The 17,789-nt window shown below is 41.9% G+C and overlaps 1 protein-coding gene across 4 annotated transcripts in view; it reads left to right on the plus strand.

Moving 5' to 3' along the window:
• The window catches only part of ENTPD1 (ectonucleoside triphosphate diphosphohydrolase 1), a 112,498-nt gene that overhangs the window by 66,037 nt on the left and 28,672 nt on the right, over positions 1–17,789 (plus strand). For all 4 annotated transcript variants that reach the window (XM_033425642.2, XM_033425639.2, XM_033425638.2 and 1 more), the window contains one exon: positions 13,204–13,331. Coding sequence is in view for 2 of the 4 variants with exons in the window: in XM_033425639.2 (XP_033281530.1) it covers positions 13,204–13,331 (128 nt within the window). In the remaining 2 variants the exon portion in view is untranslated. The remainder of the gene's footprint in view (positions 1–13,203; positions 13,332–17,789) is intronic.

A 17,789-nucleotide genomic window follows, 5' to 3' on the forward strand; every position in this document is an offset into this window, starting at 1 on the left:
CTTTAAAAAATCTAGGGTACTCTCAGATTGCCCCTCCCAAATATCAGTTGTATCTGTCACATCCTTGACAGGAACCAGATACTAATCAATTTAAGATTGCGTTCTCACATAAGCATCTAAAGCGCAGATACTCTGTGTTGATCGTTGAAGAGAGCTGCTTAGATACCAGGTGATCTGTGACAGAGTTACCATGGACATTTAGAAACTTGATCATATCTTATTCAGAGAGCTGTTCCCTCTTGTATTGATACGTGACAGCAGAGGTGCCAAATTTCCCTTAGAATAAAGCTTTTAATCCACCCAAAGCCTGGCCAAATGAGACCTGACGATTTTGCTCTAAAGAATACAAAAGAGATGACATTGATCTGGGAAGACTGAATGAGTGGGGACCCAGAGACGGATGCTTGGACTAATTAAGTTGGTGAGTAGCTGGCACAGTGGTAGAGTGGGCAGAGGATCAGCAAAGTTGACATCAAATCACCAACGTATCTCTTCCCATTTACCCTATGCCCACCTTCCAGGTTCCTAGCATCTTTGTCACTTTAATCCAAACTGGAAACCCTCTGTAGATTCTTTCTCTTCAACTCAGAGCCTTTGGGTTTTCAGGAATTTCTATTAAGAATTTTTAATTGCTCAGAGAATTAAGGAAGGAAGGAAGAGAGGGAAGGGGAGAAGAAGGAGGAGAAAAAGGGAGGGGAAAGAAGAAGGGAAGGAGTAAGGAAGGTCACATGGTAAAATATTTTATGAATTGCTCAATGCAAAGGGCATTAACATGCAGGCCTGGGACTCTATCCTTGGGGGGACCTGCCTACAGGGTTGGCCTTTGGCTGGTGTCTGGGAGCTTGGATTTGGGGAGGGTTCTCACCATTTTGAGAATTAAGGAAATGGCTTGCTGTGCCTGGACTGTTTGTGCAGGTAGTGAGGTTTGTGTTGGGCATCTGCTTTCCATCTGGAGTCTGGAATCTTGATGTATGCTGGATGGTAGGTGCCTGTGTGACTGGCCCCCAGTGAAGGCCCTGTGCTCTGGTGAGCTTCTCTGATAGATAACATTTCACATGTGTTATCACAACTCATTGCTGGGGAATTAAATGTGTCCTGTGGTCTCCACTGGGAGAAGACCCTTGGAAGCTTGCACCTGGTTTCCCCTAGACTTTGTCTGATACTTCTTTTCTCTTTGTTGATTTTTCTTCATATTCTTTGACTGTAATAAATCTTAGTCATGAGTTATGACTATATGCTGAGTCCTGTGAGTCTTCCTAGTGAATCTATAAATTTTCAGAAATGTCTATGCCTTTACCCAGTGGGAACATACTGTTCACATTGTTCCACATCTTGCTTTTCACAATATAAAATGTTTTGAAGACTATTTGCATCAACCTTCATAGATCTTAATCTTTTCCATGCCTGAATAGTATTATGCATAACTGTACTAGAATTTATATATTCAGATCTCAATTAATGGACCTTTAGTAACTTTTATTATTGCAATTACAAATAATGCTGCATTGAACATTTCTATACATGCATCTTTTCATACATTGATAAGTATTACCAGCAGGTTAAATTCCTAGAAGTAGAATTCTTGGGTCACAGGATATATATGCTTTGCTCTTTGATAGATATTGCAAAATTGCCCCCCACCAAAGAGGCTGTGTGGATTTTTACTCCCATCAACATGCAAGAAGTACCTGTTTCCCCATATTTTTGTTGATATATATTTCTTTATCAAATTTTCAATAAAATTCACCCTTTTTAGGTGTACAGTTCTGTGAATTTTAACAGATATATGTAGTCTTGTAACTACCACCACAATCAAGATATAGAATGTTTCCATCATCTCAGAAAGTTCCCTTGTGGACCTTTGTAGTCAATCCTCAGTTCCTGAAACTGCGTATTGATCTGATTCCTGTCCTTAGTTTTGCCTTTTTCAGAATATCATATAAATGAAATCACACATAGTCTTTTGAGTCTGGCTTCTTTCACTTAGCATAATGCTTTTGAGATTCGTCCATGTTGTTGCATTGATGAGTAGTTTATGCCCCTTTTGTTGCTGAATAGAATTCCATTGTATCACAATTTGAGTACATTTCACTAGTTGATGCGCACTTGGGTTGTTTTGAGTTTTTGGTGATGAATAAAGCCGTTAGAAATATTTAGGTACAGGTTTTTGTGTAGACATGTCTTCACTCTTTTTGGGTAAATACCTAAGAGTAGGATTGCCTGGTCATATGGTAAGTATATGTTTAACTTCATAAGAAACTACCAAACTCTTTCCAAAGTGGCTGAGCCATTTTGCATCCCCAGCAGCAGTGTATGAGAGTTCCAGTAGCTCTGCATCCTTGCCAACATTTGGTATTGTCAGGTTTTTTGGCCATTCTAATGAGTATGTAATAATATTATATATTATCAAACTTTAAAAAAACTTTGCTATTCTAAGTAATAAAAGGTATCTCAATTTTCATTGACTACATTTCTTTAAGTTAGGGTAATTAGAATACTTCTAATATGTTGAAAATATTTCTTTTTCTTTAAATTGCCTATTTATGTTCTTTGCCCATTTTTCTACTAGATGGGTTGATCATTTTATTAATGATTTTTAATGACTCTGTATATTAAGGAAACCAACTATTTAATAGTCGTTGCAAACATTTTCCTCAGTTTGTTATTTTTTACTTTGCTTATGGCATATTGTGCTGCAGAAATATTTTTATGTTGCTTCTGACTTTTGTACCTCATAGGTACAAAACTGAGGAGGTAGAAATAAGGTAACTTACAAATGTGAGATGTAGAAGACAGGGGGCTGTAAGGCTGGGAAACGTGGGTGAATCAGTTCACCCCATCCCCACTCTGACCCCCACACTAGTGATATTTGGCCAGCACAGATTGTCTCAGTCTTTCTCACCAGCAACACATACCCAAGGCTTGTTGACAAACGCAGCTGCTTTGAGAAAAGGTAGAATCCCCAGGGCACAATTCTTCAATTTCAGATGTGGAAGATGATTTGTTTAGCGGGAGCAATGTGTTTATTGCAGAGACCATCAATACACGAGATTGTTAACACTGGTTGGCTGAGACACGGAATTCCTGTCTGCAGTCTCAATGATATCACTCTGCCAGAAACAACCCTCTTCTTGCCAACCCTATACTTGAGTATGGGATTCGACGATGTCCGCAAAGACCTATTGTGCTCCATTCAGTCTGTGGGTAAAAGAATTCAGGAAAGGCCAGAAGGGGTGTGGGTGAGGAGGTAGACGGAATGGTGGGAGGAAGTAAGGAGAAGGAGAGAGAGGGAAGGGGATTCCTTTGCTTCCTTATTTCCCACACCCAGATCCTCTGTTGGCATTTGATTTTTGCAGTCATTAACGTTTTTAGAGTCAGGCACATCAGTGCCAAGTCAGTTAGTTACTTGCTGCTAATCTGAGAAGAGCACAGCCCACAGCAAAAGGAATGGTGGGATGGAGAGTGTGGAGTTGGCAGAGTCTGATTTGCAGGAAGAGCTTGTGCACTCCCACCCCGGTTCCACTGACCCGGGTCACTAAATGGGCTCTTCCCACCCAAAGCTGAACCTCTGAGGCGCCCACTCAGGATCAGCCAGTCTACTTTGTTAGGATAAATGCACTCCTTTTCTAACTAAAGAGCTGTGAACGGAGACTAACCAGCTAATTAACATCTCAAAGAGCAGAAACAAAAGATCATTAAGTAAAAGCAAGTAACTTTCTCTGAAGTCTTGGGTTCAGGAGTTCAGTGGAACAGGACCATGGGTATTTACTCAATAACCTGACTCTCTACCTCTCTTTCTATTCCCACCCCCGCCTATCCCTTCCCTTCTTATTCTCTGGCTCCTTCTCCCAAGCCTGTGTCTATCTTGTTTTCCCTCCCTCTCCTTTACTTTTCACCCTTTAACTAACTGGTCATCATTGAGGCCTTGAAGTACATTTTTAGCATTTGTCTATTTATTGACATTGTACTGACTTCCTCGACCTAAAAGCAGGCAGGAAAAAAACCCCACCAAATTAAACTGCTTTATCCTCAAACTTGACTCTGGATTTATTAATTGGGAGAATATGGGGGGGGTGTGTGAAATGTAAGATCTTTCTATTTGAACAGAACTTTGGGTGAGTTCTTTTGCATTGTGTCACCTGAGAAGGAATGAAGCTGAGTAATTTCTATGCATCTCTAATGCAGGGCAGTGCTTAAGGCAGTGGAGTAGAGTTGAGAGACTTGGATCCAGTCACTGCTCTGCCAATTGCAAGCTGTGTGACTTTGAGCAAGTCCCTTAACCTCCCTAGGAACTGTAATCCCAGCCTCTGCCTCTTAGCTGCTAGCTTCTGACCATCAGGGACTGAGAGACTTCATATTTTATTTTATTTTTTCACATCTTTATTAGAGTATAAATGCTTTACAATATTGTGTTAGTTTCTGCTGTACAACAAAGTGAATCAGTTATATGTATACATATGTCCCCATATCCTCTCCCTCTTGAGCCTCCCTTCCATCCTCTCTATCCCACCCCCTAGGTGGTCACAAAGCATCGAGCTGATCTCCCTGTGCTATGCAGCAGGTTCCTACTAGCTATTTTACATTTGGTAGTGTGTATATGTCAGTGCTACTCTCTCACTTCGTCCCAGCTTCCCCTTCCCCCACTGTGCCCTCCAGTCCGTTCTCTAAGATTTCATATTTTAAAAATATAACATTGTCTGGTGTCATCAGTGACAACAGTCCAGACAGCCCCTTCAGCCAAATCCTCAAAGTCAGTCACTTTTCGCTTCTGGATAATGAGGTTGGCTTCTACGTACAGCGCTAGTGCCACACAACAGGCACCGTACTAAGCCTCAGTCATGTGGTGTAGGGTAGGGTGGTGGCTAAAAGCCTGGCCTCTGGATCCAGAATGCCTGATTTTAACTCCTGGTCCCAACATTTACATCAGTGTAAGTTTGGGCAATCTTCTTAACCTCTCTCTGACTCAGTTTCCTCACCTGTAAAGTGACAATAATGAGGATAATAATAGTACCTGTAATTTGTGACCTTATTTGGAAGTAAAGTCTTTGCAGATGTAATTAAGGATCTTGAGATCATTCTGGCTTTAGGATGGACCCTAAATCTAATGACTGGTGTCCTCCTAAGAGAAAGGAGAGGGAAATCTGATACACACAGAGACAGGGAAAAAGGCTATGTGCAGACAGAGGCAGATATTGGAGTGATGCAGCCATAAACCAAGGAATGCCGGGAGCTACCAGAAGCTGGAGAAGGCAAGAAAGGAATCTCTCCAGAGTCTTTGGCCCTGTTAACACCTTGATTCTGGACTTCTGGCCTCCGGAATTGTGAGAGAGTAAAATTCTATTGTTTTAAGTCACCATGTTTGTGGTAATTTGTTGTGGCAGCCCTAGGAGACTGATACAGATGATGATAATAGTACTACCTCACAGGAGTGTTGTGAAGGTTAAATTAGTTGCTGTGTTTAAAGTGCTGAGAGCAGAATCTGGAATGCATCGAGGGCTCTTTTGTAGGTTGTTATTTAAATTGTTTGCTCACTGACTCTTACCTAGCAACCCTATGAATTCCGTACTATTGTGACTCCCATTTTGCATGCAAGGAATTGGAGGCTTAGAGAGACTGAGCAAAGGCGAGGTTGTTTGGACTCTGCTCTAGCTTGAGCCACCCTTCAGAAGTCTGTGGAGTTTGGCTTTCTACTGATGGATCCTGGTGACTGTTGGCTTGGCGACCCCTCATAATGGTGCTCTCTCAGCAAAGATTCACCAGTCCTGGGTCACCAAGAAGCCCAGAAGGTATAGAGAAGACCTATCATGATATGGTACTTGCTCCTCCTGGATGCGTCTTCTCAGCTCTGGTCTTGGCACAAGCAGAACCACGCTCTGTCCACACTTGACTGTGTGGTTGTCCTATGACCTGACTTCACGGGGGTGCCTCAGCACCTCATCACAAGAGACAGCGGTGCGCCGCCTAAAAGACCACACCCTTCCTATCCAGGTACTTCAAAGATTCCTGGTGGTTCCTTGTTTACCCCTATGGTGCTGAGTGTAAATTATACAAATGATTAGAAGTAAGTCGGATCACTTAGAGTAAGACAAAGCCCTCACCAGAACCTGCAAGGCCCCACAAGCAAGGCACCCAGTGACCCCACCCCTGACCATCTCTTACTATTTTCCCTTTCATCACTCATCCAGCCACACTGGCCTTATGGCCAGGCACTGTTCCACCCCAGGTCCTTTGCACATGCAGTTCCAGTTACCTTAAATTCTATTGCCCAAGTGGTATGCTTGCTTTCTCTTTATTCCTATCACTTTTAATATCACCATCTCAGGTCTTTCCTAATTACCCTATCCTGCCTCTTCACCTGCTTTTTCTCTCTCCTTAGCACTTATAATTATGTAACATACTATAAATTTTACTTATCTTGCTTATTATCTTTTCTTTCAGACTAACATCTGAGCACCATGAGGATGGGGATGCTTATTTGATTTGTTCACTGCTGTAGCTCAGAGCCCAGGGCAGGTCTGTGAACAGTATAATGCATTCAATAAATAATTGTTGACTAATTGAACAATGAATGAAACAACAACTATAGAACTCCCAAACCGAAATAGGCCAATCCATTAACTATCCAGAGGTAGCACATGAAGAGAGGACTACTGGAACAACTGAGCTTTGAAGCATACAGAGGGGAGCTTGATTTTGAAGGTGACAAGGAAAAAGATTTGGTGGAGAAAGAGGGGAATAGAATTCCAACTGAAGGAAATCTCATGTTGACAAATGTCAGAATCCAAAATTCATTTATTCATTCAACTAGGGATATAGCAATGAATGAGCCAGAAAAAAAAGTCCCTTCACTTAAGGATCTTACAGTCTAGTGGTCATAATGTCAGGCATTATGATCTCGGGCACACACATCTGCTTATTGGAATGGTGAGATGGGAAGGGCTTAAATTTCTGAAGGGCTGAGGGGTCCAAGTAGACCAGTGAGGCTTTCATCTGGCAAGCAGAAGGAAGCTACATTAAATTCTTAATTAGGGAGAACCCTGGGAATGTCAATTATGGAGGAATTCTGCAGCCGCATGAAGGATGGATTCTGATAGGAAAGGGAATTAGGGAGATACCAGAAAGGGCTATTGTAGAAGAGGTGGGGGTGACTGGAACAGGGGGGTGGATACCACCATAGAAGAGGTTGGGTCTAAGGGCCCTGGAATGAAGCACCTGGGAAAGGATCTTAAAGCCCTTGAGTGGGAGAACAATCTAAATGCGTGTCACCAAGAACTCCTCCGTGATGGAGAGGAAGGAAGATCGCAGAAAGGGGGCAGAGACTCTAGATGTTGGGGAAATGGCAAAGCCAGATTAGGACCAGTCCCCTGAGCTTCAGTGATTCTTCTATCACTGGGCTGTGTAAACACAGGAAGGACCACAGCACTGCACTGATGTTTACTCTCCAGTGCTTGTCTGTATTGGCTGCTTTGTTCTCTATGTGACAAGCCAAGCTTGGTCCGGATGTGACCCATCAGAAGTTGGAAGTGATTTGAATCTAGTGAGTCTCACTGAATCCGCAGAGCAAAACTTTTGTTGTTTTTGCCAAAAACCCACCACATCTGTCAACACCCCAAATCTTTTTATTAATGGAGTAAAATTTTAGGATAATGTTTGGTATCATGAAGTAGAGGTGCTGGGATTTCTCTGTATAGCAGAATTTTGACTAAGGACAGATTACATAATTTTAATCATTAATAGGATGCCAGCTGTGGATGTCATGATGGCTGTTTCTGTAAGAATGAAAAAGAATCAGCTTTTTTTTTTTTTGCCTCTGAAATAGCTAATTGGCTTGAAATCAGTCTGTGTTTTCTCAGAGCTTGAATTTCCTTCACTTTTGTCTCTGTCAAGTGAAGAGCTGACATTTCTACCTGGCTCTCACCTCAAACAGAAAAGCTTTCTCATTTGTCATATGAAAGGAGGAGAATGGGAGGGAAGTGGCAGTCTTGAATTCTCTAGGATAGTGAGACAATTCAAAGGAAAACAAATACAACACTTTGCTGTTGATAGATATTTTTGGTAAAAATGTTCCTTGAAATTGTTTTTTGAAATACTGTTTCACATTGTATGATATAAGTCACGTTTCTGTTATCCACAAGGGAAATGAATAGCTTTTCAGGGGGAAATACAGTCATTGTGAATTTTCTGTAACAGAACTTGACTGTAGCAGTCATGGCATCTGAAAGAGCTCTGGGGCCTGGGAAGAGAGGGCAGTTACTGAAGTGGTTCCCTTTTATGAATACATCCTAGATATGTCCACCTAGACCCCCGCGTCTGCTACCAATTCCTAAGAAGAGTCTGGCTTCCTTCATGTGATAAGGACTTTTGAAAATTACCTGCCATGGTTCATAGAAAACACAGTATTTTAATTATTCCTCTCTGGGTAATCTAGTCGGTCACATGAAAAACAAACTTAGCCATTATTTTTTTGATAATACAGCTTTTGAAAATTGTGTATGAAAAATTCCTAAACTTCCTCTCTGATCTAAGTTCTTTTTCTTATCATATCTTTAATAAGACAAATATGATGAAAGCCTTGAATATATTCTAATAATATGGATATCATTGCAAAAACTGGGCAAATGTGGAAAAGTATACTTCCTTATTTTTATTCTCTATTTTTTTACTGAAGTACAGTTGATTTACAGTGTTGTGCTAATTTCTGCTGTACAGCACAGTGACTCAGTTATACACACATATACACATTCTTTTTTTTACATTCTTTTCCAATATGGTTTATCTAAGGAGATTGGATATAGATCCCTGTGCTATACAGTAGGACCTTGTTGTTTATCCATTCGAAACGTAATAGTTTGCATCTACTAACCCCAAACTCCCAGTCCATCCCGCTACCTCCCCCCCTCCCCCTTGGCAACCACAAGTTTGTTCTCTATGTCTGTGAGTCTGTTTCTGTTTTGTAGATAAGTTCATTTTTTTAGATTCCACATATAAGTGATATCATATGGTATCTGTCTTTCTCTTTCTGACTTACTTCACTTAGTATGATAATCTCTAGCTGTGTATCCATGTTGTTGCAAATGGCATTATTTTGTTCTTTTTTATGGCTGGGTAGTATTCCATTGTATATATACACCACATCTTCTTTATCCGTTCATCTGTTGATGGACATTTAGGTTGCTTCCATGTTTTGACTATTATGAGTAGTGCTGCTATGAACATAGGGGTGCATATGTCTTTTTTTTTTAATCTTTATTGGAGTATAATTGCTTTACAGTGTTGTGTTACTTTCTGCTGTACAACAAAGTGAATCAGCTATATGCATACATATATCCCCATATCCCCTCCCTCTTGAGCCTCCCTTTCACCCTCCCTATCCCACCCCTCTAGGTCGTCGCAAAGCATCGAGCTGATCTCCCTGTGCTATGCACCAGCTTCCCACTAGCTATCTATTTTACACTTGGTAGTGTATATATGTCAATGCTACTCTCTCACTACATCCCAGCCTCCTCTTCCCCCGCTGTGTCCTCAAGTCTGTTCTCAACATCTGCATCTTTATTCCTGCCCAGGTTCATCAGTACCTTTTTTCTAGATTCCATATATATGAGTTAGCATACAGTATTTATTTTCTCTTTCTGACTTACTTCACTCTGTATGACAGACTCTAAGTCCATCCACCTCACTACACGTAACTCAATTTCTTTCCTTTTTATGGCTGAGAAGTATTCCATTGTATACATGTGCCACATCTTCTTTATCCATTCATCTGTCGATAGACATTTTGGTTGTTTCCATGTCCTGGCTATTGTAAATAGTGCTGCAGTGAACATTGTGGTACATGTATCTCTTTGAATTATGGTTTTCTCAGGGTATATTCCCAGTAGTGGGATTGCTGGGTCATATGGTAGTTCTATTTTTAGTTTTTTAAGGAATCTCCATACTGTTCTCCATAGTGGTTGTATCAATTTACATTCCAACCAACAGTGCAAGAGGGTTCCCTTTCCTCCACACCCTGTCCAGCATTTGTTGTTTGTAGAATTTCTGATGATGCCCATTCTAACTGGTGTGAGGTGATACCTAATTGTACTTTTGATTTGCATTTCTCTAATAATTAGTGATGTTGAGCAGCTTTTCATGTTCTTGTTGGCCATCTGTATGTCTTCTTTGTAGAAATGTCTGTTTAGGTCTTCTGCCCATTTTTGGATTGGGTTGTTTGTTTTTTTGATATTGAGCTGCATGAGCTGCTTGTATATTTTGGAGATTAATCCTTTGTCAATTGCTTCCTTTGCAAATATTTTCTCCCATTCTGAGGGTTGTCTTTTCATCTTGTTTATGGTTTCCTTTGCTGTGTAAAAGCTTTTAAGTTTCATTAGGTCCCATTTGTTTGTTTTTGTTTTTATTTCCATTACTCTAAGAGGTGGGTCAAAAAGGATCTTGCTGTAATTTATGTCATAGAGTTTTCTGCCTATGTTTTCCTCTAAGAGTTTTATAGTGTCTGGCCTTACATTTAGGTCTTTAATCCATCTTGAGTTTATTTTTGTGTATGATGTTAGGAAGTGTTCTAATTCCATTCTTTTACATGTAGCTGTCCAGTTTTCCCAGCACCACTTATTGAAGAGGCTGTCTTTTCTCCATTGTATATTCTCGCCTCCTTTGTCAAAGATAAGGTGACCATATGTGTGTGGGTTTATCTCTGGGCTTTCTATCCTGTTCCATTGATCTATATTTCTGTTTCTGTGCCAGCACCATACTGTCTTGATTGCATGTATCTTTTTGAATTATAGTTTTAGTTTTGTCTGGTTATATGCCAGCAGTGGGATTGCTGGATCATATGGCGACTCTATTTTTAGTTTTCTGAGGAACCTCCTTACTGTTTTCCATAGTGGCTGCACCAACTTACATTCCCACCAACAGTATAGGTGGGTTCCCTGGAAAAGTACACTTTCAACTGTTCAGTGATAATAATGAGTTAGTAAATATTCTCATTAAGAAAAGGAAGAAACAACTAGAGTCATATCAATCTATTTCCCACCTCAGGGCTTTTGCAGTTGATACTTCCTCTTCCTGGAATGTTCTTTCTCCTTCTCATAGCTGTTGTTTTCTCATCATCCAGGTCTAAGCTCAAACATCACCTTCTCAGAGAGCCTTTCCTGACCCTCAGTCTGATCTCCCCACCCCAACTCTGCTGCAAGTCACTCTGTAACATTCCTTGGTTTTAATTTCTCCTCAACACTTTTCATGACCTGAAGTCACTTATTTGCATACTTCTTTTCTGGTTCATCTATCTCCCCAACTAGATGTGAACTCCAAAGATCAGGGACCTTGTTGGTCATTTTCATTGGCTACTAAGATTAGTGCCTGAATGAATAGAAGGAAAATGATATAATCAAAATTGTTGTATTTACGGAAACGACTAGGTAGACCTTTTGGACAGTTTGAAGGAGGAAAGCATTCAAAGTTCTATTATAGTAGAAACATTGCTGCAGTGTGCAACCCTCGGGTATTAGATATGTAATGTTTCGTCTAAAACGTGCTTGTTGTAAGCTGTGTTTGTCAATATCACGACTTTGGGAAGTGAGGTAGGTAGTACTCATGTAGGTAGGCAGTACTTAGGGGGCTCTTTTCCAAATTCCAGAGCCCTGGCAGCAAAAAGGACGTTTCTGCCACACCAGGATGTTTTGGCTTCAAGGTCTTTAAATCATGACTCTAATTGGATCAAAGCGTAAGTCTCATGGGAGGATCAGATCAGGGTTAGCTGTTTTAGCAGCTCAAAATGCTTTAAGAACTCAAGTTCTTTCCATCTCTCTGCTCAGCCATCCTTGGCTGGACAGTGTCTGAGGAAGAAGAGAGAATGCTTCCTTTCTTTTCCTAGGCTTGCCCCAGCAGACTTCCTCCAGGGTCTCACAGGCCATTTTGAGAGTATATGCCCACTGTTGAACCAGTCACTGGCGAGGGAATGAGATTATGCAGAACAGTCAGCCCCTTTCTAGGAGGTGTATGGGCTGCTTGGGGGAGTGGCAGGCATCTGAACAAAACTGAGGTTCTTTTGGGAAGCGAGAAGGGGGGAAGTGCTGTATATTTCATTTATGATTCCCTTGTTTGGAAGCAATAGATAATGGTGTTGATAAAACTTTTTCTCCTAAGTTTTGTACTGATCGGTCTGATGGGTACAAACTGGTCCAAGATTCTAAAGATGGATGCAGACTGGAGACCCAGGCAGTTCCAGTCCTTTGGATTAAGTCCAACCTGTGCTCACAAGCTCGAAGGGGAGCTCCTGTATTGGTGCAGCCACAGCTGCTGAGAAAGAGGGAAAGAGGAGGAGGGGACGCAGGTTCCTCTTTCAGTTGCTTTAATCCCTTCCCCTGTCCTTAGAGAAGTGAAAACTATTTTGGAGAACCCATCTCATTTCCACATGCTTTCTTATTACTTGATCCTATCTTTCTTCCCCAAAGCCTAAGAAAAAGGCTTGAGGATAGCTTGGGAAGCTGAGAGAGGAAGGATGAGAATGGAGGGAATGGTGTAACCATTCCATTTCCTGTTCACCTCTGCTATAGGCTCTATTTATCCTGATGAAAGTAAATTTGCCTTTTATAGAATTCTCCTTCTGGAACTTTTTATGTCCCATGATGGTAAGAGTATGAACAGGATAGACAAGATAATGTGAATGATGAAATGTTCAAGACTCCACAGCCCCTATGCTGTTACCAATTACTTAACATATAAGCGTGGTTGAAGTGAAGGAAAGTGTCAAAGCCAGGAAATGTCATGAAGTAGAGGGACTACGATGTTCGATGATACACTCTGAATACTTTTTAATATCATGCTCATTTTCCGGTAGATTTTAGAAATGAGGAGGGCTGTCCTTGCTTTCTTTGTTACTTGAACCTTGATAGACCTACATGACCTATTAAACAAGCTGCCAGTTTGGGATTTTTCCTTCTCCTCATCCCATATCTGATCACCAATCTAATTCTGCCCATTCTCCTTACCATAGCCACTAACTCAGTTTTGGCCCTCGTCACAGTACAGACAAATCCTTTTGTTCTTGTATTATTTCCCAATTACTTTGCAAGTGCCTCATGGATAAAGATCAGCTTTTATCTATCTTTGCTGTCTCCAGAAAGCCAGCACAAGGCCATATAGAAAGGGGAAGAAAATCAATGTCTATTGATTTCTTGTTGATATTTCCTATTCTTCTTTCGTTTTTAGAGTCTGAAGTGAAGATATTTTGCTCTAAAAACATACTGGGCATCCTTGGCTTCTCCTGTGTCATCGCTGTGGTAGCACTGCTCGCTCTGGGGCTGACCCAGAACAAACCACTGCCAGAAAATGTTAAGGTAACTCAAACCCCTGAGTGTGTGTGTGTGTGTGTGTGTGTGTGTGCACGCACATGTGTTTGAGGGGCCCTGGGTGGGGCGGAGGGAAAGTGAGGTTATGGTAAGTCAGAGCATACAGTAGAAGTTGCGGTTCTGGAAGCCCAGGAGCAAGTCAGTCTCCGTGGAACTAGGCAAGTAAAATGGCAGCGGATGCTCATTCTGAAGGAAAGAACGCCTTGAATCAATTAGTAGTGGGAAGATGATTGTTCAGCAAATTGATTAAATCAATATTCTAATAGAGACAAATGCTTTTATTCACCACATCCAGATCTGTGATATACTGTGCTGGTATTCTACGATCTAGTGCTATCTCTGCTTCTTACTCACTGTTTCATTGTGGAAACAGTGAACTCTTTGTTTATTGAACACTGCATTCTTTGTTCTTTTTACTCCATTATTATTTTATTTATTTATTTTTTGGCTGTGTTGGGTCTTCATTGCTGCACGCAGGCTTTCTCTAGTTGTGGTGAGTGGGGGCTACTCTTAGTTGCGGTGCGCAGGCTTCTCATAGTGGTGGCTTCTCTTGTTGTGGAGCATGGGCTCTAGGCACGTGGGCTTCAGTAGTTGTGGCAGTCAGGCTCAGTAGTTGTGGCACGCGGGTTTTAGAGTACAGGCTCAGTAGTTGTGGCACACGGGCTTAGTTGCTCCACAGAATGTGGGATCATCCGGGATCAGGGCTCAAACCCATGTCCCCTGTGTTGACAGGCGGATTCTTAACCACTGCGCCACAAGGGAAGTCCCCTTACTCTGTTATTATCACTATCACCAAAGTTATAAAATTTATTAGACAGCTCTGTATAAAGCACTTTGGGAGACAAAGATTGTGGAGAAGACTTGTTCCTCATCTCCAAAATATTAAATAAATCAATTATAAAATCAACTTAAAAAAGACCCCAGAGAACACATACATGTATCAAATATAGTAATTTGAAATGAATTCATGGATGAACAGACTTCTTGTGAAATTTCCACATTTGAAGAGCTAGTTAGTATCATTAAAAATAATTAGGGTCATTAACTCTGCTGTGATTTATTTCTGCTTCCTTTCAAATTCATCAAAGTAGAATTTCAGAGACATGGATAGCTCACTAATACCTTGTAATATGGTCATCGTTTTATTTAATCCATTAATTTAGAAACATATGGTAAGTTTAAATTTGTATTGCAAATACACCAATGTTAAACTTTCATTTGAATTATAATAAATAAATCTTCAGGGCCATGGGACCAATATGCTAATGAAGGCATACGTACATGTGGGCAGAAGTTAACTTGACTACGGAGGCCCTGGAATACATATACAGAAGTATATATTTTTTTGCATTTGAAGATACCAAACTGTGAGCCTGGAAAAATGGATGCATATGCCAGGCCTCTGAAACTATTGCCAACCACCCAAGCCATTTGCTATATAGCAGAGGCCTGGATATTACATTGGCATCCGTTTGCCACGCAGATTCAACCCAGTGGGGCTGTGCACAGCAGTCCCTTTGTCAGCACAGAAGGCTGATACTGTCTCATTGTCAATGGTCTCTTGCTTTTTAATATTGAGTGATATTGGCTCTCCTGGCAAAACTTCACTCACAACTTAAGGCTCATGACATCTTGGTTTTGCTATTTGTTTACCAGCTCCAAAAGTACATGATTGCCTTCTTGATTTGACCTTTTTATATCTTCATTATTGCATCACTGGAGAGGGAGACTGCCTAGGAGGCAAAATCCATGACAGACTTAGGCTCTGTGTTCTCGGTGAATACCCGTGGTCGTGGATGACCTTCCGTCATTCATGATGTTTGTCTTCAAGACTGCCGTGATTCTGTGTTATTGTGTTTGCCTGGAAAAACGGAGCAAGGTCTTTGGCATCTGAAGTGTACCTTTATAGCAATGTCAGTGGCTTGATCCCACTAGGACCCTCTGAAGAGCCGTGGAGAAAGCACTTCAGAATGATCTACCCTAGGGATTTATCTCCTGGTTCTCATCCCCTGTTGGTCAAGGGTCGTCCCAGAGGTTGTTAACTCCTGGGCACTTCCAGTTTTGCACATGTGTCAGAAGGGCTATGTGGGTACCACAGGTGACCTACTAGGTGGTAGGAGAGAAGACCCTGAGAAGAAATAGAGAGATGAGAAGGTACAGGTGGAGCTGGAGTAAGAAGGTTGGTCAAGGACATGTGAAGTGGCCACAAGAGGTATCTGAAGCATCACTATACCTATTGCTTTTTGTAGGGGGAGAGTCGTTTGTACAAATAGTTTCAGAACAATAGAGACATATTAATACAGAGGTAGGTGCAGTGCTATGGCAGCCCAGAGGTAGGAGTCACCAATTGTGCCTGGTCACATGAAGACTTCATGGAGGCGGCAGCCTTGGGGCCAAGTAATAAGGAACACTAGGAGTTTCCCAGGAGGTGAGGTAGGACATGTTCTTTACAAAGACCATACCATGTGTTACAGAGTGGCAGCCTAAATTAGCAAGTGATCTTGGGGAATCACCAGCAGTTCAGTATGGCTGGAATATTAAATATGGGGCAGGAAGGAATGGTGGGAGAGGAGACTTGAGTCTGAGCTTAGTTTGCCTAGCTCAGGAGTGGATGTCTCATCCATTCAACTCTAGTAGTGCTCAAGATTGGCTCCATATTAAAAGCACCTGGGAAGCTTTTTAAAAATACTCATATCTGGGCCCTACTCTGGGTCAATTAAATCAGAATCTCTGGGGTGAAGCCCAGGCACTGCTATGTTTTAAAAGCTTCCCAGGTGATTCTAATGAGCAGTCATGCTTGCCAACCACTGTTTTCGAAGGTTTCAAACAGGAAGGTTACGCCCAGATTGTGTTTCCAAGATTCCTCTTGGCTGGAGAGCAGATTAGGAGGAAAGACCAGTTAGGATGTTCCTGACATTGTGTAGACAAGGCAGTTGAGCCTGGAACTAAGGCATTGTCTGTGGAATTAAGGCATTAAGGAGATAATGTGAGAGACACTTAGGTTGACCAGATCTTAGTGATTAGATTTCTTAGAGGACATTTTAGGATAAAGATGGAACACGTTGGGATATAATGTTGAGAACAACCTCTGCATGCTTCTGTTTAAAGAGGGTGGTGGCCATAAGCCCCTCTATGGAAAGACTTTCAGCTGTCTCTCTACCCACTGCCTCTGATTCTTCATCCCTGTCTTATTGCAGGGATAATTATTCTGTCTGCTCAGAGTGTGACACAACATGGGCCATGGGTTCACACTGCCTGGGTTTAAACCTCAGCCCTGCTCTTACAGTCACAGGACATAACTTCTCTGAGCCCCAGTTTCTCCATTTGTAAGACAGAACTGATAATTGATATCTCATAAATTACTGTAGGAATGAAGTGGGATAAAGTAAATGCAGTGTGAAGTATGGAATAGGATGCTGGCCCATTGCAGGTACTCAGTGGTTGGTAGCTCATGTGTTATCATTATCATCTTTGTAGCCTATCTGTCTGGTGACAAATCGCCACTTATCTTTTTCCCTGCCTCTTCCCATCTGACTTGCCCTCTTCTAGCCCTGTTCTGGTCAGCCCTCCAGTCCTGAAGATCCAGTCTTGTCGTCTTCCTGCCTGGTCCAGTCTGGGTTCAGCCTTGCTGGGGAGGTGGTGGCCTCATGCCTGGGCCACATCTGGCAAAACAGAGGAAGTCTTTATTGTACTGATGAGTCTACTTGCCCAGCTACCCAGCTTGTAAGCATATTGAGGACAAGGACTGGGTTTCATTTGTCTTTGCCTATTTTTTAATACTCTTTCACTCAATTTATTCATTTAATAAATAGTCATTGACCGTCTACTCTGCTTTAAGCCCTAGGGATACAGCACTGAGCAAGACTGGCAAAGTCCTGACCCTCATGAAGGTTATAGTCTAGTGGAGGAGATAATCATTAACCAGATAGTCACAAAATAAATGTTAAATTATGACAGCACAGCCTCTGACTTGGGTGGCTGCCTCATAGAAGTTCGCTGACTCAGTGAGTAGAGTGAGCATCTTGAACAGGTAAAACTGCTGCCTCCTTGGCTGTGAAGAGCGTGTGAAGAAGGACTAGCCCGACAGCAGAATCTGTCAGCCTCTGCCTCAGGCTCCCCTGTGGATGCTGGCTCCCCGTTCTCACTCCCAGAGCATACCCAGTTCAAACCTCCAGGTTGCAGAACCTGGGAATCTACACAGGTAACAGGCGTCCTGGGCTGTTCTCATGACATTGAAGTCTGGGAACTACTGCCATGTAGATATGCAACGACCACGTTGCAGAAACAAACAAACATAGGGCTTAAGGAACTGAAGAATCATGAGCTGTACCTGTGTCCCCTGGGAAAATGCCTTTGTCCTGGTGGACTTGGCGGGGAGGTAGAGTTGAGGTCTGCTTGGTTTACCACTTCCTTAATTGCTGGTTTGTCACTGGCAGTTAGCGAGCT

This window comes from Orcinus orca, chromosome 14 (genome assembly GCF_937001465.1).
Source record: "Orcinus orca chromosome 14, mOrcOrc1.1, whole genome shotgun sequence".
NCBI classification, from domain to species: domain Eukaryota; kingdom Metazoa; phylum Chordata; class Mammalia; order Artiodactyla; family Delphinidae; genus Orcinus; species Orcinus orca.